At 46.4% G+C, this 26,672-nt stretch overlaps 1 protein-coding gene across 1 annotated transcript in view; it reads right to left on the bottom strand.

The window, feature by feature from the left end:
* The window catches only part of PLXNA4 (plexin A4), a 944,413-nt gene that overhangs the window by 471,529 nt on the left and 446,212 nt on the right, over positions 1 to 26,672 (bottom strand). Inside the window, 1 exon segment of the mRNA XM_030216701.1 lies at positions 7,011 to 7,111. Coding sequence (XP_030072561.1) covers positions 7,011 to 7,111 — 101 coding nt within the window.

Below are 26,672 nucleotides of genomic sequence, written 5' to 3' on the forward strand. Positions count from 1 at the left end.
CAGCTATGAGGAAGGAGTGCTGCGGTGTGGAGAAAGGAGAGTGATGGAACGCAGTGACGGGATGCAGAGGAATGATTTGCAGTAGTAGAGCTGTTCCCCACGCCTCCCCCCCCCCCCAAATGTTGGAAGCAGAAAGCTGTATACAAGAATTAACTGTAGGACCACCGAGGCTGGAATAGCAGTAAACACTGTGAAGCCCTTTTACCAAGGTTCGTATGCGCCTATGCGCGTTCAACACGTGTCAATTTGGAACTACCGCCCAGCTACCGCAAGCCCCAGGCGGTAATTCCAATTTTTAATCGCGTCTGAAAGTATTTTTTTTATTTCCTACCGTGTAGCGCTAAATGGACTGTAATTGGCAGCGTATGCATGCTGACGATTACCGCCTGGTTAACGCATGAGACCTTACCGCTAAGTCAATGGTCTCAGGCCCAAAATGGACGTGCGCCAATTTTGTCGCACATCCATTTTCACCCCCCCCCCCAAAGGCCTTTTTTGCAGGTGCGCTGAAAAATGGACTCGCGCGTGTCCAATACACACGTCTACAACAGCGCAGGCCATTTTTCGCTGCACCTTGGTAAAAGGACCCCTGTGATGGCTGAAGGATGTTTGTAGAGCTAAATGCAAACCCTGGATCTCCATGAGAATTATCACAGGTGCAGAAGCAAAGCATGTTTAGCTATATACGACCCAGCTCCGGAAGTCCATGCCACAAAAATTCATGCTTGGAAGCTTCTAGTGCAACCTCAAGCACCTGCTTACGACCTGGCTGTTTCAACACATCTATACCCACCCCATTCCTTAATATCTCACCTGTCACGTTCCTACCAATCCCTCCCCTCCTTTGTAGTGTTTTTTTTTTCTCTCCTCTCTTTTTCTAATTTTTAATCTATTGCAAACCACTTAGCAGCACATATCGAGCCTTTCTAATAATGAAATAAATAAAACGAACCACATATCAGAAAGTTTTGTACAAATGACTTAAATAGTACTATGCAGCAGCCTGAGAATCAGGGGAACTGGGTTCAATTCCCACTGCAGCTCCTTGTGACTCTGGGCAAGTCGCTTAACCCTTCATTATATACAGGTACAAAATAAGTACCTGTATATAATACGTAACCACAGAAAGGCAGTATATCAAATCCCGTCTCCTTCCTTTTCCTACTACTTATGTCTCACTCTCACTGGGGAGCCAAACTTAGAAATGTCGCATGTTTAAGAAAGTACAGTGTTCAAAGAGAGAGTTGTTACTTTAAGAAATGCAGAGGGCTGCTTTATTCTTACAGTGAGGAAATTCCTGTTTAAAGAGATGTGACAGAGAATGGGCTAAGAGACTGTCACTGATAATGAGTGTATCCTTCCCTTCTCTCTCAGCTCTGGTCCCGCCCTTGCGGAAACAGGAAATGAGGGCGGGACCAGAGCTGAGAGAGAAGGGAAGGCTAAAGCGCCGAGCTTGCTCGCCTTTCACTGCTGCCACCGCGACCCCAAGGTAAGATGAGTTTTAAAATTATGGGCGGCACGCAGGAAGGCGAGGGCGGACCGGCGGAGGACTGTTGTGGGAGAAGAGGTCGGGCTGGGGTTGGGACTGGCACTCGGAGGGAGGGAAGGTGGGGCCTGCTGGAACTCGGAGGGAAGGAGGGAGGGAGGCCTGGAACTCGGAGGGAGGGGGGCCTGGAACTCGGAAGAGATGGAGAGGGAGGGGGAGGGAGGGAAGGAGAGGGGGAGGGAGGGAGGGGAAGAAGAGGGGGGAATGCACCACCTGTAAAAAAAAAAAAATGTCAGCACCCCCCAATCATTTTGAAAAGTTGGCTCCTATGTTTGATAATACTGCCCAGATTAGGCCCAGTTCTGAATATCCAGATCAAAGCCTGCCTACAGTGTAAGTACCTTTAAAATCGCTGACCACTGCGGGCTGAATATTGAACCCAGACTTTTAAAGAAAATATTCTCTCGGGTGGACCAGAGTTCTTTTAACTGTGGAGTACTGGGAGGATTTGCTTCAGTATGATCACACAGTCAGGGCCTCCCCCTACCCACCAGAATTCTCTTTTCAGGAGGAATGGCAAGCCAAACCCTGCACCCTCCAGCAGGATCTGTATTACTGAAACAATTTCCTCAGAAGTATATCCCGCCTCTCTTCCTCTCTAGCAAAATATTTTCCTGCTGTCCCTTTGGCTTTCCAGCTGCTTCAGTCTTAGGTGCAGTGGCTGCTCTGCCAGTTGAAAAGTGGAGGCCTGGTAAAATCTCCTTTGACCCCTGGAGATTAGGGCTGTAGACACTTTTCTTGTTTTCAATTTACACTATCTAAATGATTCATCACAGTCTGAAGAGACCTGTGCAGGGCCCAGACTGTGTGCTAAGTGGCGGGAAGGGGAGGGGAGGAAGTTAAGAGAGGAGAGACAGCAAAGGGGAAAACGAGGGTTAAAAGGTATGAATGAAAGCTCTCTCTGGACCTCTCCCTATAGCTATGACCCACTCTTCATGCTCACCCACTGTTATAGAGAAAGTAATCAATGGATTTTTTTTATTCTCTTTTTCACTCTCTCTGGAGTTGAATTTCCTTCTGCAAAGTTAAGGCAGAAAGGAGACACATGGAAATCAATGGCATGTTGCTGGCTCTGTGCCCTTTCACAGTCAGCCAGTATCAGAATGCATGCAAGAGCCGTCATCAGATACCTTCCACCCCCACTCCATGAGTGGAACAGAAGACCAGACAGCAGCATGTTAGAAATAAAGAATACCTGAACTCTAAGACCATATATGACTCGCTTAGAAGGGTGAATGTCTTCCTATTAAAACACTGAGCGACATCTGTACAAGGATGGAGGTGATCTTCCCTCTCCTGTCCTTTAGCTACTATCCACCCTGCCCCAATCTCCAGCCCTTCAGTCTCCCCACGTACCCACAAATGCTCTTTCCTAAGTTCTACTCTCTCCCCAGCTTCTCTTCCTCCTACCCTCCCTTGCCTAATCTCCAGTCCTTAAGCATTTTTCTTTTCTTCATCCCCATTCACCATACACCTTCCCAGGTCTTTACCCTCACTATTCTTTCAGGAAGTTCATCAGAAGCGTCAGAGACGAATTGGATGTGCAGTACGTGGGTAAAGGTTCACATAGGGTTACCATATGTCCGGATTTACTCAAACATGTCCTCTTTTTGAAGACATGTCCGTGCAACCAGGCGGGTTTTGCCAATCTGCCCGTTTGTCCGGATTTCTGGACAAACGGGCAGGCTGGTGGGCGGGCGGGCCGTTCTATGCTAGCCTCCTGGCCCTCCCCTCCCCTTACTTACTACTCTACTGCCCTGGTGATCTAGTGACCTCTTCCGCCTTCGGGGCAGGAAAGAGCCCCCTCTTTCCTGCCCAGAGCGCTGCCCTGCATCCTGTTGCTGATCTCGGCGCAGATTCAAAATGGCCGCCGAGAGTTGAAGCGACCTCGCGAGACTTCAACTCTTGGTGGTCATTTTGAATCGGCACCGAGATCAGCAACAGGATGCAGGGCAGCACTCCGGGCAGCAAAGAAGGGGCTCTTTCCTGCCCTGAAGAGGTCACTAGACCACCAGGGCAGTAGAGTAAGGTAAGGGAAGGGGGTGACGGGGAGGGGAATGGAGTGGAGGGGGGGTGATGGGGTGTGTGACAGGGGGGAGGGGAATACATGACAGGGGGCGGGGTGGGTGTGAAAGGGGCGGGTGGGGTGTGGTGGGGCGGGGCATGGGTCCTTTTTTGGGGGGGACCAAATATGGTAACCCTATATTCATAAGCATTGTGCTGTTTTTTTGTTTGTTTTTAAATTTAGTGGCCATTTTAGCATGCTTGCCACTCCACTGTAGCTGGGCCTGACTGGCTCACTGTGGTAACCTTGCCACCCCTTGTGGCTGTAGAGTTTGCACTGTGGGTGGCACCAGCCCTGTTTCTACAGAAGGAGCCTACACTAGTCTTACAGGCTGTGTAAATAAGCAAAAAGCTGAAGATATTCAGCCCAGGGCATAGGAAGTGAGGAATATTAGGTAATCTCTCTGCATATTTTTGAACTTCACAGGATGAAGGCCACCGCTTTAGGATTCAGTCTTCAACTAGTGCTTGATTGCAATACACCCTTATCCAATGATATCATCATGGCATATTGATTTATTTGGATTCAGTTCACATTTTCTTTGCTAGCTCAGAAAGTTATGTTCAAGTATGGCAAGTATTTCCCTGTCTCCAGAGAACTTACAGTCTAAATTGGATCTGATGCAACAGAGGGTGAGATGGACCTGCTCGACATCATAGGGCAGCATCAGTGGGATCTGAACCCTGGTTCTCATTCCCCCACTGCAACATTTTAGCTAATACCCATTCATTCAATCATTTCCTTTAGACGTATCGAATGATAATGATGATACAGTTTCATTAGGCAGAAGATTTCATACGATAAACTTGTTCTTTCATAAAATCAAATGTCCCTTCTTGCAGCTTCAAGTTACGCTCTGTCATCCTCTGAACTACTGGACATCAATCTATTGTTTAACTGATGAACACGCTGTTAACTGTAATAACCATGATGCAGTTCACAGGGACTAACATTACTAACGTGATTTAATGCACACTGACTAATGCAAGCCACATTGTTCTCCATGGGGCCTATTTTCTTACTAAGGGGACAATTCAAAGGGGCGGACGAGTGGCCTAGTGGTTAGAGCACCCACCTTGACATCCAGAGGTGGCCGGCTCAAATCCCACAGTATCCCAAATATACTTTTCAATATGCCTTACAATAAACAAAACCTTCGCCTTCAATCTAAATCCTCTTTCACCTCTGCTTATGAGCGATTGTTTTTAAATCATATAACGACGTTATCATATCTATACTCTGTAAGCCACATTGAGCCTGCAAAAAGGTGGGAAAATGTGGGGTACAAATACAATAAATAAATAAATAAACAACAGGCAAGGTTTACAATACCATAAACAAAATATCAAGTAAGAGCAGAGTAGCACAAATAAGAACTAAATAATCAACCACTGATGACCAGTTACAATCTAACACACTCCATCAATGGGTAGAAACCTCTCAAAGAGGCACATTTTCAGTCTTTTGCTGAATACCAAGTAATCAGGCTGACCCTTGATGGCCACTGGCAATGAGGTCCATCACTTAGCACCTTGGTCTGCAGAGTGAATCGACTTACAGTGCACTCTCTTGCAATCTGGAAGATGAAGTCTAAGGTAGTCCCTAGAACCAGAAGTTATATTGCGTAATAGAATAGTTACTAAGGGCTGCATATAATCCCGTGTCATGCCATATAATACTTGAAAGACAAAAATTCTATCATGACGTGATACCTTGAGGACAAGCCTAGCTGCTATATTTTGGGGCATTTTCAGCCGTTTTAGGGCACCCTCCTTACATCCATCATAGATGAAATTGCAGTCATCGAATTGAGTTAAAACCAAGGATTGAACTAGCAGTCTAAAGATGTCAAGCGAGAAATATGATCTGATTCTCCTCAGCTTCCAAAGAGACCTGAAGGATTTTTTTTTAATTAGCTTGTTATTCAAATTGCACGCGGAAATTAGGCACGTCCAAATTTCTGGTGAAATTTTGAGCAGCATATAGAATTAGACCGCAAGTGACTAGTAGTAATAGTGAATTTATTCTTTGCTGAGGCACATAGGGCCTTGTTCTATAAAGGTTATGCTCCTAAATTTAAGCTTCTAAATTTATGTGCATAATTTATGCTCCTAAGTTTACACTCATAAATATAGGAGTGTAATTTATGCTCCTCAATGTATGCTAAATTTAAGAGCATAATAGGCCCTAAATTAGGAGCATAAATTACGCTCCTAAATTTATGAGTGTAAATTTAGGAGCATAACCTTTATAGATAAGGCCCATAAAGGCAAAAAACAGGCCTCGGAAGACTGGCTTTGCAGAATGGTTTTGAAATGTCCAAAGGTGGGGCAATTTTTACACCTATAGTCCCAACGTTCCTCAACAAGATCATTTTGAATGTATCGGACACCGTCAAGCAGTGTGCTGGACTCTGATTGGGGAGACTGTTCCTGAAGAAGAATTCATCGAAACAGAATTTCGTTTGAGTAGCTACCCCCTCTTTTTTTATGGATTTAAGATAAATGCCAGCTTGGATATGTTTTGTATTATATCTTTTTTAGGTGGTTTCTCGGAACAAACTTGGACACTTTTGAATATTTTCTTCGTTATGATTGAGTACAGTTTCACCACTGTATTGAAATTGAATTATGTGTCATGGCGACTGCTCTTTTGCACTCGTGAGGAGTATATGATGCGAGGACAGCATTATAAGAAAGTAGGGGTGGACCATCAGCCGAAGGTCATTAGAATCAACTTTATTCAGCACCACACGTTTATATGACCCAGAAGAAGCAACTTTTTCAGCACCATATACACTTGTGGTGCTGAATAAAGTTGCTTCTAATGACCTTCGGCTGTTGAGATTTCTTGGTCTACCCCTACTTTCCTGGACCGCCTGTTGGATTACACACAGGGGTTTTTACCTTTACCTTTCGGTTATTTTTTGGCGCATTATAAGAAGCTTTATGTACTGGCGGTTTTTTGTTTAACGGCTCTCGGACTCGGGTGAGTCCTTACTGAAACCCCTCTTCATTTCTAAAAGATATAATTGATATAGCTCGTGTTCATCTGGCACTCAGAGGGTGGGTTTTAGTTTTTATTGTACACAAGGTCATGACGGTCACAAAAGGCAGAGAGCTACAGAGGACGTTTTCTGGCAAGCCTAAGAGGATTTTGGCATCTAAAAATGAAAAAGGTTGCAGCACTGAAGAACAGAATTCTCTTCCTTTCAAGAAGAAAGGTCAATAGGTTGCCTTTGTGAACAAACCTGATCACACTTTCAAGTGACTGCTCCTTGTTCCACAGGGAACAACCTGTCCATTAGCTGCTCGTCAGGGTACAGAGACCAAGTGAATAAGGGAAGAATGAGTAAAGAAATTTAACAAGAGAGAATAAATCCAACCAGCCTGAACTTACATGTTATGAAGCACACACCATCCGCAGTGGGGGTCTCCTGAGCCCAAGCACTCGCTACATGTCCCATACTGTCCACAGGACTCCACAGGAACTCTGGTCAGCTGCAAGAAAACAGAGACACAATTATCCTCTGCCCCAGCCTTCTCTGATCCCCCCACCAGAAGAACACAGACGGCAGCTCACTTCCAGGGAGGGGCTGTTTGTGACCACACAGGAAATGTCAACAAGATATCTCACATTGTTGCATGTCATTAAAACCTGAAAATGAGCAAAATTTGTATTTTTTTTTCATTTGTCGATACCAGTGCGTAGTGTTTCAAAAGAGTGTGCGCTATACAAAACTCTGGTCCCGTGACCAAAAAAATGGCTGAATGAAAATGATCGAAACAAGGATTTCCAGAGCTGATATTGAAAACAATGTGAAATAAACATTTTCTAGCTGCCCAATCCTATTCATTTCTCCTCCTCTAAATACAGAGCCTTTTCCAAAAGCACTGGAAACCTCCGGCACAGGGCGGGTCTGCATTTTTTACACTCATAGGCTCTACATGGGGGCATACTCTCTGGTACTATGACACAATGGACCTGCCGTACAGTGAGGGTTTTTCTGCAGTGCATTTTGCTTAAGAATACAGCACACTGAAGGCACAGGAAAAGAGGTTATTTGGGTCCAGCAAAACCGACCCTAAGCTCCTCTCATCCACTGCCTATGCTTACTTGCTAAGTGGAGCCTTGTAGAAGAGATAGCACCTCTCTGTCATCCCAAAATGCTCATATTTGGGAAGTCAAGACAAGTTCTTCTTGTACCTCATCATAATTTTCAGTTAACAGAGGGAGGCTAATTTTGAATCTTCCTAAGGTGAGGGCAGTGCATTTTGTTTAGCAAAAATGGTGCCGGTAGTCAAATGCCAGGCCACCCTTCAGGGGTGCAGTGATCATTTTTTTTTTTTTTTTTACATTTGTACCCTCGCTTTCCCACTCATGGCAGGCTCAGTGCGGCTTACATGGGGCAATGGAGGGTTAAGTGACTTGCCCAGACTGCCTGTGTGGGGAATCAAACTCAGTTCCTCAGTTCCCCAGGACCAAAGTCCACCACCCTAACCACTAGGCCACTCTTCCACTCATTGAGGGACTCACCCCACAATAGCCAGGACCCTTGCAACCAGTCATAGACTCTATGGCAAGGCAGAATTTGTATATAGAGCCTGAGCTCTTTCATTAAAATATGAGAACCATGGGTCAAGTTTAGCAGACAGTGGAAAAGGTGCCGGTACTCAGTACCCCCAAGAACCCCCTCAAGAAAAGCCCTGGAGGGTATGTTTCAACGACCCTTCTTTAAAGATAAGCACTGCTTTGAAATTTGCCCTAATTGTGTGCTTATTAGGTACTCCGTCGATATTATACTTACAACGTATTATATCTCTGTTATTTGAATTTCGGTGCTGTTAAATGTGTATATTTTTGACACTGTTTCATGGCAGTCCTATCATTAGGTTTCAATTTGCTGTTTTCCAGTTTACCTCATTTATTGTATTTATGTTTTATTATGGTTATGCTGTTAACAAAATTGTAAGCTTTATGTAAACTGTACCTGCTGTACACCGTCTTGGGTGAATCTCTTCATAAAGGCGGTTTATGAATGCCAGAGCAGTCCTATTATATAGGAGCCAGTTTGGTGGGTGCTCGACCACCTCCAATAATGAGCAAACACTTTGACTGTGTCTTGGGTTTAGCATCCCCATCAATTTAAAAAGGTTGGGTCCTACTGCTGCTACTGATCATTTCTATAGTGCTACTAAATGTACACAGCACTGTACACATTCCCCTGGATTCTATACAGTCATATTCTGGATTTGCAAGCACAAATTAATTACTTAACAAGCCAATCAGCACCGATAATTGCCATTTAACAAAGCAATTATTGACACTAATTGGCATTAATTGGAATTCACGAGCAGAACTGTCTAAGCATCCTATATAATAATTTCAAATTCTAACGTTCCATGTCTAGCTGCCTGGGTTCATAACATCTCCTGGCTGCCTGGGTTCGTAACATCTCCTGACGTCAGCCAGCCTCCAGCGTTCCATTCCCCCTCACTGTCCCGCCCTTGCGTCAAGACGTAATGATGTCAGAGGGCGGAACAGTGAGAGGGAAGGGAACGCTGGAGGACAGCTGACGTCAGGAGGGATGTTACAAATGGAACAGAAGCCAGCGCCAGCCAGAGAACGTTCAGGTACAAATCGAGGGGAGAGGAGAATCGCGGGACATCGAGGAGAGGGAGGGAGGAAGGGGAGGGGAGGGCAGGGCAGAGGAGAATTGATGGACATGGATGGGATGGGAGGACAGTAGAGGAGAGAATCGTGGAACATGGATGGGAGGGCAGGGAAGAGGAGAATCGCTGGACATGGAGGGGAGGGCAGGGGAGAGAGGGGAAAAAAAGGCTTACATGACAGCCTTCCTAGGGCCCGTTCATTGTTGAGGAAACGGGCTTGGTTCCACTAGTATTCTATAATGTGATGCAAGTAAATTCTAAGTCGCATAGTTTAAAAGGGGGCGTGGCCATGGGTGTGGAATGGGCGGATCGTGGGCATTTCTACAATCTATGCACATTGTTATGGAATACACCTGGTCTGCGCCTTCTCTAGGCGTCGGTATTTACTGCCCGTGACTAAATTTAGCCATACGGATGAATGCTCAGCGAATTCTATAAACTGCATGGAAACAGAGTACGCCTAGACATATTTAATTTTGGCATCAATTTTTCTTAGGCATGTTATATATATAATCTAATCTATTATGGTCTAGATTATACGGCACCTTAAAATTGGAGCCAAATAAATACGCCTAGGTGTATTCTATAAACTACACCTAAAGTTAGGCACAGTTTATGCCTAGGGTCCGTCCGCACGACTACATGTAGTCATGGGAAATGTACACCAAGTAAAACTTGGTGTAGATGTCGGCGACTAAGTTAGGCGCAGAGTGGGTGTATTCTATAACAGCGCGCATAATTTACAGAAACGCCCACAATCCGCCCATTCCACGCCCCTTTTTCAGCAGAGCGCATTAGAATTTACACGCATCACTTTACAGAATACGCTTAGCAAGTCGTGCACTTAAATTCTAATTAAAGCCACACAGTGTCAATAATTACTTGTTAATTGGCAATTATCGGTGCTGACTGGCTTGTGCACACAATACAGAATATGACCTGAATTGCACGCACAATTCGAGTCGCACTATATAGAAACTGGGCGTATATGCAGGTAATTTCTCTGTCCGTAGTTGGCTCACAAACATTTAATCATTGCTTATTCGTGATGCCGCTTTCACCTTCATGTCCATGCGGCGGCTGAATTGAGACCTTTTCGGCTTTAACTTGGCCTGGTACATTTTCAGGAACATAAAATGTGGAAACATGTGATGGGACTCTTTCTATTGGGTAATAAATGTGCCTTTTGGGGGGGGGGGGGTCTAGAAGGGAAGGCTTTCCTCTTTCCTTCTGGTGTAAGACAGCACTGAGCATATAGAGGGGGTCTTCTCCCTGCATGCTGAGGTATTCCACTTAGGACAGTGATTCTCAACCAATGTGTCGGGATATGTCACCAAAAGTTTGACATAGACAGTAAGCCTGTGCTTTACTAAATAACTATCTGTCCCTGTTAGCTGGGGAGAGAAGAGACTCAAAAGAGTCAAGTACTTGAAATCCCTATTAACTGGTCCCCATATCTACTTTCCCACTACCCCAGATGATAGCAGTACCAACTCGAAATGTTGCCGTTCTGCTATTCATAGGTTCTGTTTTTTCATGGTTTCAGGATAGCATATTTGCAGGGTTCTGTGTTACTGTACAGTATCTGGAAGTGGAGAAAATTTGTGTTGCTGTTTCTGAGGTGACACCAGAATTTAAATACACATTTGTTTTGTATGGCAAGCTATGAGGGTCGAGGGAAAGAACCCAGCTGTATACTCCAGAATGGGTTATTGATGTTGATAGTAAGTTAGTTGAATTTGTCTACCATTCAACCCCATTTCATAGTAACATAGTAGATTACGGCAGAAAAAGACCTGCACGGTCCATCCAGTCTGCCCACGATAAACTCATATGTGTATACCTTACCTTGATTTGTACCTGTCTTTTTCAGGGCACAGACTGTATAAGTCTGTCCAGCAGTATTTCCCACCTCCCAACCACCAGTCCCGCCTCCCATCACCGGCTCTGGCACAGACCTCGTATAAGTCTGCCCTCCCCTATCCTAGCCTCTCAACCACCAACCCCTCTCCCCCCCCCCGCCACCCAATTTCAGCTAAGCTTCTGTGGATCCATTCCTTCTGCACAGGATTCCTTTATGTCTATCCCACGCATGTTTGAATTCCGTTACCGTTTTCATCTCCACCACCTCCCGCGGGAGGGCATTCCAAGCATCCACCACCCTCTCCGTGAAAAAATACTTCCTGACATCTTTCCTGAGGCTGCCCCCCTTCAATCTCATTTCATGTCCTCTCGTTCTACCGCCTTCCCATCTCCGGAAAAGATTCGTTTGCGGATTAATACCTTTCAAATATTTGAACGTCTGTATCATATCACCCCTGTTCCTCCTTTCCTCCAGAGTATACATTTCGAAATTTGTATATAGTCCTAAGCCAGCATACAACCTATATTTCTTTAAGAAAAAATAAATTTGATCATTTTAGCAGTTTATTAAAAATAAATTAATGTCCCTTGCATAATTATTAATAATGAAATATTCATGATTTTATTTTTGTTCAGCTGTGAATTTTAATGTTCAGCGCGTCACACACATGAACATTATCTGTCAGGTGTGTCACAACAGAAGAAAGGCTGAGAACCACTGATTCAGGATGACGATGTAGCTCCAGGTCAAAAGTGACAGAGACATGGAGTTACAGAAAAATGTGCTTGCCATGGAACACAGTAAGGATTATCTGAGTCTGTCCCTTTTCAGCCTGCGACTCCTCTGACCCTGCTTCTTTACCTGCTCAGACTGATCTTTGATCAAGGCTTGCCTCATGCAATAACACACATGCACATATGTCTTAAAAATCTGCCTTGAGTCTTGCATGCCCAAATGTTGGACACTGGGGACCCCTTTTAACAAACTACGGCAAAAGGGGGCCAGCGCTGGCGCTTTACACGCGTGCCGAGGCCCCTTTTTACAGCAGCTGGTAAAAGGGAAGTCTCACTTTCCGACAGGCAATGGCCAGGCGGCAAGTAAAGCACTTGCTGTGTAGCCATTTTTTTGGGGGGGAGGGGAGCCCTTACCCCCATCCACTGAGGTGGCGGTAAGGGCTCCTGTGTTAACCCGGCAGTAACCGGGCAGCACGCGGACTGCCAGGTACACTCCGGCGCTACAAAAATTAATTCATACTGCTGCAGTATCCCGGCGGTACTTCCTGTATAGCGAGCGGTAAGCCCGCATTGGTCATACCGCCGCTCAATAAAAGCAGCCTTGTATTTGTCACAGTGGCGTTCCTAGGGGGGCTGACACCCGGGGCGGATCGCCGATGCGCCCCGCCCCCCGGGTGCAGCGCCCCCCCTGGAACAGCGCGACACCCCCCCCGGCAAAAGAACCCCCGATCCCCCGGCGAAAGAACCCCCCCCCCGGGTGCACGCCGCTGGGGGGGGTGCCGTGCGCCTGCCGGCTCTTCATTTTCATGCTCCCTCTGCCCCGGAACAGGAAGTAACCTGTTCCGGGGCAGAGGGAGCATGAAAACGAAGAGCCGACAGGCGCGCGGCACCCCCCCCCCCCAGCGGCGTGCACCCGGGGCGGACCGCCCCCACTGCCCCCCCCCCCCCTTGGTACGCCACTGATTTGTCAGCATGATGTTCCACTCAGCACTTTCTCCAAGATGGCAAGTTGTTGCGGTCACAGAAAGCTTAGCCTGGATTTTTTTTATTTTTTTTTTTTGTAGCAAATAAAGTGGCAGAGGATGAACACAAGAACAGTACATCCTTAACCAGGGTCATTTGCTATTAATTCCATCCTCCCCATTCTATTCTCGGCTAAATGCATCATGCATCTGCCGCAAGAGTGGATCAAATGGAACACAGAGTGACACAGGCTTTCAGTGTGTGCATGGATTCACTCATTCAAAAAGTACAGAGACCAGGGAACACTCAATGAAATTGCAAGGAAATACTTTTAAAACAAATAGGAGGAAATATTTTGTCACTCAAAGAGTAGTTAAGCTCTGGAACTCGTTGGCAGAGGACGTGGTAACGGCGGTTAGCGTATCTGGGTTTAAAAAAAAGGTTTGGACAAGTTCCTGGAGGAAAACTCCACAGTCTGTTATTGAGATGGGCATGGGGGAAGCCACTGCTTGCCCTGGGATTGGTAGCATGGAAGGGTGCTACTAATTGGGTTTCTGCCAGGTACTTGTGACCTGGATTGGCTACTTTTGGAAGCAGGATACTGGGCTAGATGGACCATTGGTCTGACCCAGTATGGCTACTCTTATGTTCTTATATTATGTTCTTATTTGGGGTTCTGAGTGGAATCTTGGTACTCTTTGGGGTTCTACATGGAATGTTGCTACTATTTGGGATTCTGAATGGAATCTTGCTGCTGTTTGGGGGTTCTACATGAAATGTTTGGGTTTCTGCCAGGTACTTGTGACCTGACTTGGCCACTGTTTGGAAACAGGATACTGGGCTAGATGGACCATTGGTCTGACCTAGTATGGCTATTCTTATGTTCTTACGTAAATATCATGTTGGTGCTAGACCTCATGGCAGCCATTTTAGGGAACCAGCTGCCCAAGTCAGGTACCCCACTGGACCACCAGGATTCTTCAAGTTAGAATTGGAAAGGGTGGGGGTGGGCTTGGCCAGTCTTCTTGGCCTCAGAAGGGTTGGAAGCAGACCTGCCAAGTCTCCCACTTTTGCAGATCATCTCCCACACTCCCGCCGGGGAGCCAAGATCTCCTGCCGAGTGACCTCTCCGTCCAATGGCAGCAGGAAACACAGCAGCAGGAGATGACATTTTATGAAGGCGTTTCCTGCTGTTGCTGGACAGGGAGGCCACTTCTTTTGCCACTGGCTGTTAATCAGCGTGTTCCAGAGGTGGAGCTATGGGTAGGACAGGGTGTAGCTATAGGAGGGACTGGGCACAGCTATGGGCGGGGCTAGGCTGCGCAGAGCTGTGGGCAGAGTGGGGCAGGCTGGGAGCAGGCCCTAAATCTCCCGATAGTGGGTTGGCTCCATTGGCTGCTCTGTAGAAGGAAGGGGTTATTTGAAGGGTGTAGGCGTGTGTGCTATGGGAATTCAGGGGGCAAAGGGATCAGAAGAGAGGGTCTTGTGCCCTACTGGGTGGGATGAAGATCAGCTTTGTGGGGGATGGAAGAATAGGGGGAGCAGAGGAACCTTCATCCCTCATGCAGGTCCCAGCCGATATTCGGCTGTGGCCATGGTGTAAGCAGCGTATGGCGGCCAGAGGAGCGGCAGTCGGTGGGTCGGCTTTGGTGAGGTCTGAGATGTCAGTCTCAGAGTGGAGACTGGACTTTCACTGTGTAGAGATACTAGTTCTTGAACAACAGACTACTTATGTATTGATGTTGCTTGGTTGAACTGACCCCTGAGTCAGGCGTTCGTTTACGCCGAAACACGGCCCAAGTGAGGTCATAATAAAGCACACTTATTCCATTCTTAGTACATAAGTACATAAGTAATGCCATACTGGGAAAAGACCAAGGGTCCATCGAGCCCAGCATCTTGTCCACGACAGCGGCCAATCCAGGCCAAGGGCACCTGGCAAGCTTCCCAAACGTACAAACATTCTATACAATCAAGCCATTGTGACATCACTAATGAGGTTGGCTCTTATTGGTGGAATGAGCCACTATGACATCACAATAGGTTAAATCACTGCTCTATGTAATAAAAGTGAGCCAAGTAGAGGACATAAGTACATAAGTAATGCCATACTGGGAAAAGACCAAGGGTCCATGGAACCCAGCATCTTGTCCACGACAGCGGCCAATCCAGGCCAAGGGCACCTGGCAAGCTTCCCAAACGTACAAACATTCTATACAATCAAGCCATTGTGACATCACTAATGAGGTTGGCTCTTATTGGTGGAATGAGCCACTATGACATCACAATAGGTTAAATCACTGCTCTATGTAATAAAAGTGAGCCAAGTAGAGGACATAAGTACATAAGTAATGCCACACTGGGAAAAGACCAAGGGTCCATCGAGCCCAGCATCCTGTCCCCGACAGCGGCCAATCCAGGCCAAGGGCACCTGGCAAGCTTCCCAAACATACAAACATTCTATACATGTTATTCCTGGGATTTTGGATTTTTCCAAGTCCGTTTAGTTTAGGCTGTTGTTTAGGGCTCTTGAGAGCCCTAAACAAAGGCATAGAGGAGGTAACCTGCATTTTTGGCACAGAGAGGCAGGTACAACTCTAGCCACCTTGTCAACAGACTAGATGAACCAACGCTGGTCTTTATCTGCTGTCTGGTACTATGATTCTGTTTCCAAGCTTGCCCACTTGTGTATTTCCTAAGCCCTTAGCACATGTATGCTGAACTTCTTTTGTTTATCTCTTACCCGTATCTGCCTCTCAGACTTCTGCATACTATATGTGGTAAAAGCTACGGCAGAAAGTCCATGCTGTGAGGGCTGAAGATGGAAAGTCTGAAATATACTATTGCTAAACAGCTTTTCGTATTTAAATGCAGGTCCCTGACTCACATTAGTCATTCAGATCTAGGTCCTGAAGAGTTGAAAAATGGGCCGAGTGCCTCTCTCTGCCATGCTCATCTATCTCTGCTGGTCTAAAGGATTCCATTAGTTTAGAGGACTGATATTAACTCGAATTCTCCCAGGAATCTTGAATTGTCAGCAATATGAACTCGAGGAGGTTTTTAACTGCGCCCAGCATGAATGCTTTCCAGTCTCAAGGTATCAAAGTTTAATTGGGCCGAGAGTCCAGTACAGGCCAGACAATTTCCAGAAAGCAGAGCCTTTGGAGAAAGTTGAGCTCTGTAACTTTAAGATTCTGCAGAACAAAGAGCTCCTTCCTCCTTCTCTTTCTAGTCTCTTTTCTCAACTTTATCTCCCTCATCTCCCCCTATGTTGCCGCCCCCGTAACCTCCGCTCACAGGACAAATCCCTCCTGTCAGTTCCCTTCTCCACCACTGCCAACTCCAAGCTCCGCTCATTCTGCCTCGCCTCACCCTATGCCTGAAACAATCTTCCTCAACCCCGACGCCAAGCCCCCTCCCTACCCATCTTCAAATCTCTGCTTAAAACTCACCTCTTCAATGCTGCCTTCGGCACCTAACCTTTCGAGAAATATAGTATGCCCCCCAATCTATCTGCCCTATCAGATTGACTCTACACTTGTCTTTTAGATTGTACACTTGTCTTTAGATTGTACACCTGTCTTTTAGATTGTAAGCTCCTTGAGCAGGGACTGTCCTTCCATGTTAAATTGTACAGCGCTGCGTAACCCTAGTAGCGCTTTAGAAATGTTAAGTAGTAGTAGTAGTAGGTCATTGCCTATCTCTTCCTCCAAATATATTTGTCGCTACCCTCTTTCCTTCACTTTTTCCTCTTATATATGTCTCTTCTTTTCTTACTGTCTTTCTTTCCTTCCCTGCATCTCTATCTATGGGAGTGGAGGAGTAGCCTAGTGGTTAGTGCAGCGGACTCTGATCCTGGGGAACTGAGTTTGATTCCCACTGCAGCTCCTTGTGACTCTGGGCAAGTCACTTAACCCTCCATTGCCCCTGGTACAAAATAAGTACCTGAATATATGTAAACCGCTTTGAATGTAGTTGCAAAAACCTCAGAAAAGCAGTATATCAAGTCCCATTTCCCGTTCTCTATTTGAGATTCTACATGGAATGTTAACGTTGCTATTCCACTAGCAACATTCCATGTAGAAGCCTGCCCTTACAGATCAGCAACGCGGCCGCGCAGGCTTCTGTTTCTGTGAGGCTGACGTCCTGCACGTACGTGCAGGACGTCAGACTCACAGAAACAGAAGCCTGCGCAGCCACGTTGCTGCTTCTACATGGAATGTTGCTAGTGGAGGAGTAGCCTAGTGGTTAGTGCAGCGGACTCTGATTCTGGGGAACTGGGTTGGATTCCCACTTTAGCTCCTTGTGACTCTGGGCAAGTCACTTAACCCTCCATTGCCCCTGGTACAAAATAAGTACCTGAATATATGTAAACCGCTTTGAATGTAGTTGCAAAAACCTCAGAAAAGCAGTATATCAAGTCCCATTTCCCGTTCCCTATTTGAGATTCTACATGGAATGTTAACGTTGCTATTCCACTAGCAACATTCCATGTAGAAGCCTGCCCTTACAGATCAGCAACGCGGCCGCGCAGGCTTCTGTTTCTGTGAGGCTGACGTCCTGCACGTACGGCAGGACGTCAGACTCACAGAAACAGAAGCCTGCGCAGCCACGTTGCTGCTTCTACATGGAATGTTGCTAGTGGAGGAGTAGCCTAGTGGTTAGTGCAGCGGACTCTGATTCTGGGGAACTGGGTTGGATTCCCACTTTAGCTCCTTGTGACTCTGGGCAAGTCACTTAACCCTCCATTGCCCCTGGTACAAAATAAGTACCTGAATATATGTAAACCGCTTTGAATGTAGTTGCAAAAACCTCAGAAAAGCAGTATATCAAGTCCCATTTCCCGTTCCCTATTTGAGATTCTACATGGAATGTTAACGTTGCTATTCCACTAGCAACATTCCATGTAGAAGCCTGCCCTTACAGATCAGCAACGCGGCCGCGCAGGCTTCTGTTTCTGTGAGGCTGACGTCCTGCACGTACGTGCAGGACGTCAGACTCACAGAAACAGAAGCCTGCGCAGCCACGTTGCTGCTTCTACATGGAATGTTGCTAGTGGAGGAGTAGCCTAGTGGTTAGTGCAGCGGACTCTGATTCTGGGGAACTGGGTTGGATTCCCACTTTAGCTCCTTGTGACTCTGGGCAAGTCACTTAACCCTCCATTGCCCCAGGTACAAAATAAGTACCTGAATACATGTAAACCGCTTTGAATGTAGTTGCAAAAACCACAGAAATGCGGTATATCATTTCCCTTTCCCTTATGACATCACAATATCAGAAGTGAGCCAAGTATCGGGCAATCAAGCCATTGTGACATCACTGATGAGGTTGGCTCTTATTGGTGGAATGAGTGGAGGAGTAGCCTAGTGGTTAGTGCAGTGGACTTTGATCCTGGGGAACTGGGTTCAATTCCCACTGCAGCTCCTTGTGACTCAGAGCAAGTCACTTAACCCTCCATTGCCCCAGGAACAAAATAAGTAGCTGAATATATGTAAACCGCTTTGAATGTAGTTGCAAAAACCACAGAAAGGCGGTATGTAAGTCCCTTTCCCCTTCTCTTCACCTCCTTTTCTTTCTTTGCCTCTGTCCCTTCTTCCTGACTCTTGACACTTAAGAACCTGACCTTTGCTTTATGGATCATTCTACTCATAAAGCTCCAAGACTGAAATCAATTCTAATTAAATGACTACGTTTACTGTATCGACAAATCAACAGAATCCACAACACATTAGAAGAAGGTTACATCTGTGAGGGAGCTCGTAAGTCAGTTTCATGCTGGGCTCAGGGTGAATGTGGGACAGTGTTCATAAAGTCCACTTTTTGGCACTGATATGGCTAATTAAGGGGTCCTTTTACCAAGCTGCGGTATCAGGGAGCCTGCGCTGGCATCAGAACGTGTTTTTGTCACACACTGAGGCCCTCTTTTACCGCAGCAGGTAAAAGGCGGTCTTTTTTTTTTTTTTTTTTAAGAAATGGCTGTGCGGCAAGTGAACCAATTGCTGCGTGGCCAATTTGGGGGGGAGCACTTACCGCCACCCATTGAGGTGATGGTAAGGGCTGCCACGCTAACCCTGCGGTAACTGGGCAGCACATGCCGCTCCTGCCTGATTACCTTCCTCTGAATATGAACCTTTTTCCAAATTGTTCTATGGTTAAACGGTTCTACTCTGTGAACCTGAATAAAATCAATACAATACTGCAGCAGGAATCATTTCTATTAAGAATACAACCACGTTCTTAAGAAGCATTCTCACTTTAACTGTGATCCCAATTTCAGAATTGAACACCTTCCACCCACCTGTTAGCCCTACCTCCAGGCAAGGAGAGCTTCACCTCCCAGACTACCAGTCTAAAGCCTGAGGCCTGGACTTTTATGACCTCAAACCAAGAACAGCTACCATACTCCCCTCCCCCCCAGACTACCTTCTAAATCATGAGGTCTAGACTCTTATGACCTCAAACAAAGAACAGCTACCATACTCCCCCCCCCCCCAGACTACCCTCTAAAGCCTGAGACCTAGACTCTTATGACCTCAAACCAAGAACAGCTACCATACTCCCCTCCCCGCAGACTACCCTCTAAAGCCTGAGACCTAGACTCTTATGACCTCAAACCAAGAACAGCTACCATACTCCCCTCCCCCCCAGACTACCCTCTAAAGCCTGAGACCTAGACTCTTATGACCTCAAACCAAGAACAGCTACCATACTCCCCTCCCCACAGACTACCCTCTAAAGCCTGAGACCTAGACTCTTATGACCTCAAACCAAGAACAGCTACCATACTCCCCTCCCCCCCAGACTACCCTCTAAAGCCTGAGACCTAGACTCTTATGACCTCAAACCAAGAACAGCTACCATACTCCCCCCCCCCCAGACTACCTTCTAAATCATGAGGTCTAGACTCTTATGACCTCAAACAAAGAACAGCTACCATACTCCCCTCCCCCCCAGACTACCCTCTAAAGCCTGAGACCTAGACTCTTATGACCTCAAACCAAGAACAGCTACCATACTCCCCTCCCCCCCAGACTACCCTCTAAAGCCTGAGACCTAGACTCTTATGACCTCAAACCAAGAACAGCTACCATACTCCCCTCCCCCCCAGGCTACCTTCTAAATCCTGAGGTCTAGACTCTTATGACCTCAAACCAAGAACAGCTACCATACTCCCCTCCCCGCAGACTACCCTCTAAAGCCTGAGACCTAGACTCTTATGACCTCAAACCAAGAACAGCTACCATACTCCCCTCCCCCCCAGACTACCTTCTAAATCCTGAGGCCTAGACTCTTATGACCTCAAACAAAGAACAGCTACCATACTCCCCTCCCCGCAGACTACCCTCTAAAGCCTGAGACCTAGACTCTTATGACCTCAAACCAAGAACAGCTACCATACTCCCCTCCCCCCAGACTACCCTCTTAATCCTGAGGCCTAGACTCTTATGACCTCAAAACAAGAACAGGTACCATACTCTCCCACCCCCAAGACTACCAGTCTAAATCTTGAGGTCTAGACTCTTATGACCTCAAACAAAGAACAGCTACCATACTCCCCTCCCCGCAGACTACCCTCTAAAGCCTGAGACCTAGACTCTTATGACCTCAAACCAAGAACAGCTACCATACTCCCCTCCCCCCCCCCCCCCCAGACTACCCTCTTAATCCTGAGGCCTACTCTTATGACCTCAAAACAAGAACAGGTACCATACTCTCCCACCCCCAAGACTACCAGTCTAAAGCCTGAGGCCTGGACTTTTATGACCTCAAACCAAGAACAGCTACCATACTCCCCTCCCCGCAGACTACCCTCTAAAGCCTGAGACCTAGACTCTTATAACCTCAAACCAAGAACAGCTACCATACTCCCCTCCCCCCCCAGACTACCTTCTAAATCCTGAGGTCTAGACTCTTATGACCTCAAACAAAGAACAGCTACCATACTCCCCTCCCCGCAGACTACCCTCTAAAGCCTGAGACCTAGACTCTTATGACCTCAAACCAAGAACAGCTACCATACTCCCCTCCCCCCAGGCTACCTTCTAAATCCTGAGGTCTAGACTCTTATGACCTCAAACCAAGAACAGCTACCATACTCCCCTCCCCGCAGACTACCCTCTAAAGCCTGAGACCTAGACTCTTATGACCTCAAACCAAGAACAGCTACCATACTCCCCTCCCCCCCAGACTACCTTCTAAATCCTGAGGTCTAGACTCTTATGACCTCAAACAAAGAACAGCTACCATACTCCCCTCCCCGCAGACTACCCTCTAAAGCCTGAGACCTAGACTCTTATGACCTCAAACCAAGAACAGCTACCATACTCCCCCCCCCCCCCAGACTACCCTCTTAATCCTGAGGCCTAGACTCTTATGACCTCAAAACAAGAACAGGTACCATACTCTCCCACCCCCAAGACTACTAGTCTAAAGCCTGAGGCCTGGACTCTTATGACCTCAAACCAAGAACAGCTACCATACTCCTCCCCCATCCAGTTACCACTACAGCCCCCCAAACCAATCCCCTCCTCCACCCCCATAATAAGTAATGGGCATAATTGATATGAAACCTGTAGAGAACATAGCTACGAACAGTCGGCAAAAGTGTCTTCAGATAGTGGCCCCAAGTGAGGAAAAAGTTCCTTGGTCTCTTGAGGTGAGTGCGAGCCTCCCAGGACTCCCACATCATGTCCAACTTGTTTTAAATCTGACAGCAAGGGTGAATTTGCAAGGGTGAATCAACCACTCTCTATCAACTAATTCCACATCACTCTTGAATTTCGAAGTATAATCTCTCTCAGTCATTTCCCAAAGCTGTCTCAGGCTTCACTATGTGAAGTATTTATTGAAATGACTCATTTATATTTCATCACTTAGCATTCTCAACATAAAGAAAATCTCTGAAATAAGTTCAATATTGTTCCTTCTAATTTTACTAATGATATTTCTAGAGGATGGGCATTTGTGGTATAGAAATGTTCTCCTTAGAAGAACAATGGACGTGCGTAGATTAGTATGTGACCACAGCCACTGGTCAATATTCAAAGCAAGTTAACCAAACAGAAATGGCCGTCGACCAGTTCTTTTGCTTGGTCATCATAGCTATCTGGTCATTTTCAGCGACACTCAACCAGTCATCCATATCCAGTCATTATGTGAAGCTCCATTGGCTCCCTGTGCAAGCCAAGAGTTTGTTTAAATTTTCTTGTTTTGTGTATAAAATTATATATGGCCTATCCCCATTTTACTTATTGAATCATCTTGTTTTTGTTAATAAAAGAGTCACCAAGATTTCAGAACCTTTCACTTTTCCTTCTCTAAAAAAATATGAGAAGAACTAGACTAATTGATATTCTTTTTTCATATCAGGCAGTTCGTTTGGATAAGCTTATTAAAGACTAGGAAAAAAGGCCCGTTTCTCAGCGCAATGAAACGGGCGCTAGCAGAGCCGTAGCGAGGGAAGCTGACACCCGGGGCGGTTCGCCACTGCGCACCCCCCCGGAGCACATACCTGCGGCGAGGGACGGGCGGGAGGGCCGATCCGCCCCGACTGCACGTTGCTGGGGTGTGTCGGCTCCGCGCTGGTTCACTGCTCTCTCTGTCCCGGAACAGGAAGTAACCTGTTCCGGGGCAGAGTGGGCAGTGCACCAGCGCGGAGCCGACACCCCACAGCGGCGTGCACCCGGGGCGGACCACCCCCCCCGCCCCCTTCCTACGCCACTGAGCGCTAGCAAGGTTCTATAATGGTAGGGGCCCCCTCCCTCCGTCCCTCCGAGCTGCTTGCCTGCCTCCGTGTGACCGTCGGACGTTGTCCATGGTTTGCTCTGTGTGGGGAGGGGTTTTTTTTTTGCTGCGCCTCCGTGCCTGTGCCGTTTCCATTTCGGCCCTCGAGTGTCATTGCTCCGCCCTCGACGTCATCACGTTTTGACTCGAGGGCGGTGCAGACACTCAGGGGCACACCGGAAATCTGGGGCGCCTCAACTTCCGTGGAGGCTTCATTAGAACGTTGGGGTTGCCTTTTATATAGAGAGATATCATAATGTCTTGAGTGTACAACCAATTCCGCAGACAGGTATTTAGAAAATTTGTGCTAAATAGAGTATGTAGCTCAGGGATGTTCTATTTTTGTTAGGTTATGTTTTGTTATTCCTGCAATCTGAAGTACTTGACCTAGAAGGTCCTTTTCTTGGTGGCTTTTACTTCAGCTCGTAGGGTCAGTGAGGTTCAGGCCCTAGTTGTGGATGCACTTTATACTAAGTTTCACTTCAACAGAGTAGTCCTCCGCACGCACCCTAAGTTCCTGCTGAAGGTGGTGTCTGAGTTCCATCTAAACCAGTCAATTGTCTTTCCAACATTTTTCCCCGTTCTCATGCCCGTCCTGCTGAAAGCAGCTTGCACACCTTGGACTGTAAGAGAGCGTTCGCCTTTTACATGTAGCGGACAAAGCCCTTCAGACCGCCCAGTTGTTTGTTTCTTTTGTTCCCAACAGGAGGGAAGTCTCCATCGGAAAACACACAGTCTCCAGTTGGCTAGCAAATTACATTTCCTTTGCTTATACCCAAGCTGAACTGACTCTGGAGGGCCATGTCATATCTCATAATGTCAGAGCCATGGCTGCGTCGGTGGCTCACTTAAAGTCAGCCTCCATAGAAGAGATTTGCAAGGCTGCAATGTGGTCTTCAGTCCACACATTCACGTCACACTACTGCCTTGAGCAGGACACCCGGCGCGACAGTCAGTTTGGGCAGTCGGTGCTGCAGAATCTGTTCAGGGTTTAGAATCCAACTGCAGCCCCCTAGACACTTTTTTTTTGTTCTGTTCCAGGCCTACACCCCTTCCCGTGCACTCCGCTCCATGGATAAATCCTTCTTATCTGTTCCCTTCTCCACTACTGCCAACTCCAGACTTCGCGCCTTCTGTCTCGCTGCACCCTACGCCTGGAATAAACTTCCTGAGCCCCTACGTCTTGCCCCATCCTTGGCCACCTTTAAATCTAGACTGAAAGCCCACCTCTTTAACATTGCTTTTGACTCGTAACCACTCGCCTCCACCTACCCTCCTCTCTTCCTTCCCGTCCACATTAATTGATTTGATTTGCTTACTTTATTTATTTTTTGTCTATTAGATTGTAAGCTCTTTGAGCAGGGACTGTCTTTCTTCTATGTTTGTGCAGCGCTGCGTATGCCTTGTAGCGCTATAGAAATGCTAAATAGTAGTAGTAGTAGTAGTTATTCCTGAAAATGTCCAGTCTTCTTTGATGTGTGATCTTCATTGAACTGAAAGGTATTTAGCGGAATATAAATTTATTGTTAATGTTAATGTTAAAAAATGACCAGCTGGCATCGAATTTAAAGCCAGCTATGTTGGGGGGCATTCCCGTGGCATTCTGGGGGCAGAGTGGTTATGTCTCAATATCCAGACCTAACTGGCCAGGTTTAGCTGTCCTATCTTTATGCACTAACCCATGGCTGGTTAAGTCTGAATATGAACTTAACCGGTCATGCGCTAGCCGGCTTTAAAACCCCCCAGAAATTCAACGCTAATGCCTGCACAGGGCCCGGCATTGAATATCCAGTTTCAATGCCAGCAGAAGAAAAAAAACGCTGTCCACCATCTGTTGAGTTTCGAGTGGTAACTCTTCTCATCTTCATTTTCCCCAGACTGATTCGGTCCAATATTCAAAAGGGTTTAAACGGACAGTTAAACCACAAGGAGCGTAGGTCGTCCAAATTCTGCCACTTGAAAATTGTGATTTGGGTGTTTTTGGCAGAGGGGCTTTTCTTTGCCCGTTTTGAGAGGCCCATCTGCTTTGAAAATCAGCACCATAGTAATGTAGTTGATGACAGCAGATAAAGACCCAAACGGTCCATCCAGTCTGCCCAAGGGAAAGGCAGAAAGCATTATCTCAGATTTCTAATGTAGTACTTAATTTTACTCTCTTGCGTGCAGTAATAAATATTATTACTGCTAGCACAGAAGTAAAGTTTCCTTGGATTTTTATTTTAACTGGTATTTAATTCAGTTTTTTAATCCACATTTAATTTGCTTGCTATAGGGGTAAGGGTAATGGGATTTGATATACTGCCTTTCTGTAGTACAAATGTGGTTTACAATTATTATATGCAGGTACTATACAAAGCGGTAAGATAATTTTATAACTTGAGATTTTGGCTTTGGATTTTAAGATTTTGGCTTGGATTTTTACTGCAGCCTTATTACCTCAGCCCTGTAGTGAGGGAAATCTGTAAAGGTTAAAATGGAAGGGAAAAGAAGAACTTGATACACAGAAAATGTAGCTTCCGCACGGATGATGTGCCACACTGAATCTATAAGTTGCTTTAAGGGCTAAATTATATCAGAATGCATTGTGGATCTTGCAGTCATGGCTTTGTTTTCCCTATGAAAGTCAAAGTCAATGAAGGCTTTCTGAGGCAAGGTAAGAAATACAGGACCCAAGGTAAGAAGATTAGACATATTTCCCTGATTCTATAACAGGTCATCTAAATTTAAGTGCTAGTTGTGTTTACATTTAGAGAATACTGTCAACCAAGCATGTAAGCACACAGTTATGTGTGAATGGGGGGTAATTTTGGTGCATAGTTGCCTTAATGCTTAAATGCAAGGGCGCTGGGGCTTCACAGCGGAAGGGCATGGTTGGGGTTGATATTTAGGCAAAAAAGAGAGGGTTTCAAGTACAGTCAAAGACCAAAGCACAACAAAAAGCACAAGCAGACCTTCAGGAACAGGACAAAGTGGACCCAACACGGTCCCGTGTTTCGGCGACCAAGCGCCTGCGTCAGGGGTCACAATACTGTTGAATATTGATGTGTATGGGAACTAATTATCATCAAAAAATTTTTAAAAATAGTTTTTTCCCATTTCAGCAGCGTTTTGATACAACGGACTCCTTGCAGCAGGACTTTAGGATTCATCATTCACAAGAGTGATTTTAAAAGGGGCTCATTTTCAAACACTTAGCCTTACAAAGTTCCATAGTAGCCTATGGAACTTTGTAAGGTTAAGTGCTTTGAAAATACGCCTCTTTATCTCCCAACCTTAGAGCGGGATTTTCTCAGAGTCGCGCTTTGATTTTAACCACGGAAAGGCAGTGTATCAAGCAGTGGCGTACCAAGGGGGGGCAGTCCGCCCCGGGTGCACGCCGCTGGGGGGGGTGCCGCGCGCCTGTTGGCTCCGCTCGTTCCTTGCTCCCTCTGCCCCGGAACAGGTTACTTCCTGTTCCGGGGCAGAGGGAGCATGGAACAAGCAAAGCCGACAGGCGCGTGGCACCCCACCCCCCCAGCAGGTAACAATGCACCCGGAGGGGTGTCCTTTCGCTGGGGGGAGGTCGTGCTGCACCCGGGGGGCGCATCAGCGATCCGCCCCGGGTGTCAGCCACCCTAGGAACGCCACTGGTATCAAGTCCTATCCCCTCCCCCTCATCTGCCAAATACACACTATGTAAGATAAATGTGTATTTACAGAATAGTACTTAGGAGGAATTTGAGCATTTGCATTTGGCACTTAAGAACAGTTGCAGCCAGGTGAATTCACCACGTTATATTTGTTTTACAAAGCCAATGTTATAGCATTATTTCTTGCAGTTTATAATCTGTTTATGTAATTTCTAATATGTATCATTCATTTAATTGCTTGTTATGTAAGCCACATTAAACCTGAATCACTCTCAGACTAATGTGCGGGTCAAAATGCCATAAATAAATAAATATATGCCATTATTCTAATCATTTACATGCATATTCACTGTGTAAGTGTTGGTGCTCACGTTACCTCCTCCCCCAACAAACACACAATTTTCCTTACCAGCCAT

Source organism: Microcaecilia unicolor, chromosome 10 (assembly GCF_901765095.1).
Source record: "Microcaecilia unicolor chromosome 10, aMicUni1.1, whole genome shotgun sequence".
Classification (NCBI taxonomy): Eukaryota; Metazoa; Chordata; class Amphibia; order Gymnophiona; family Siphonopidae; genus Microcaecilia; species Microcaecilia unicolor.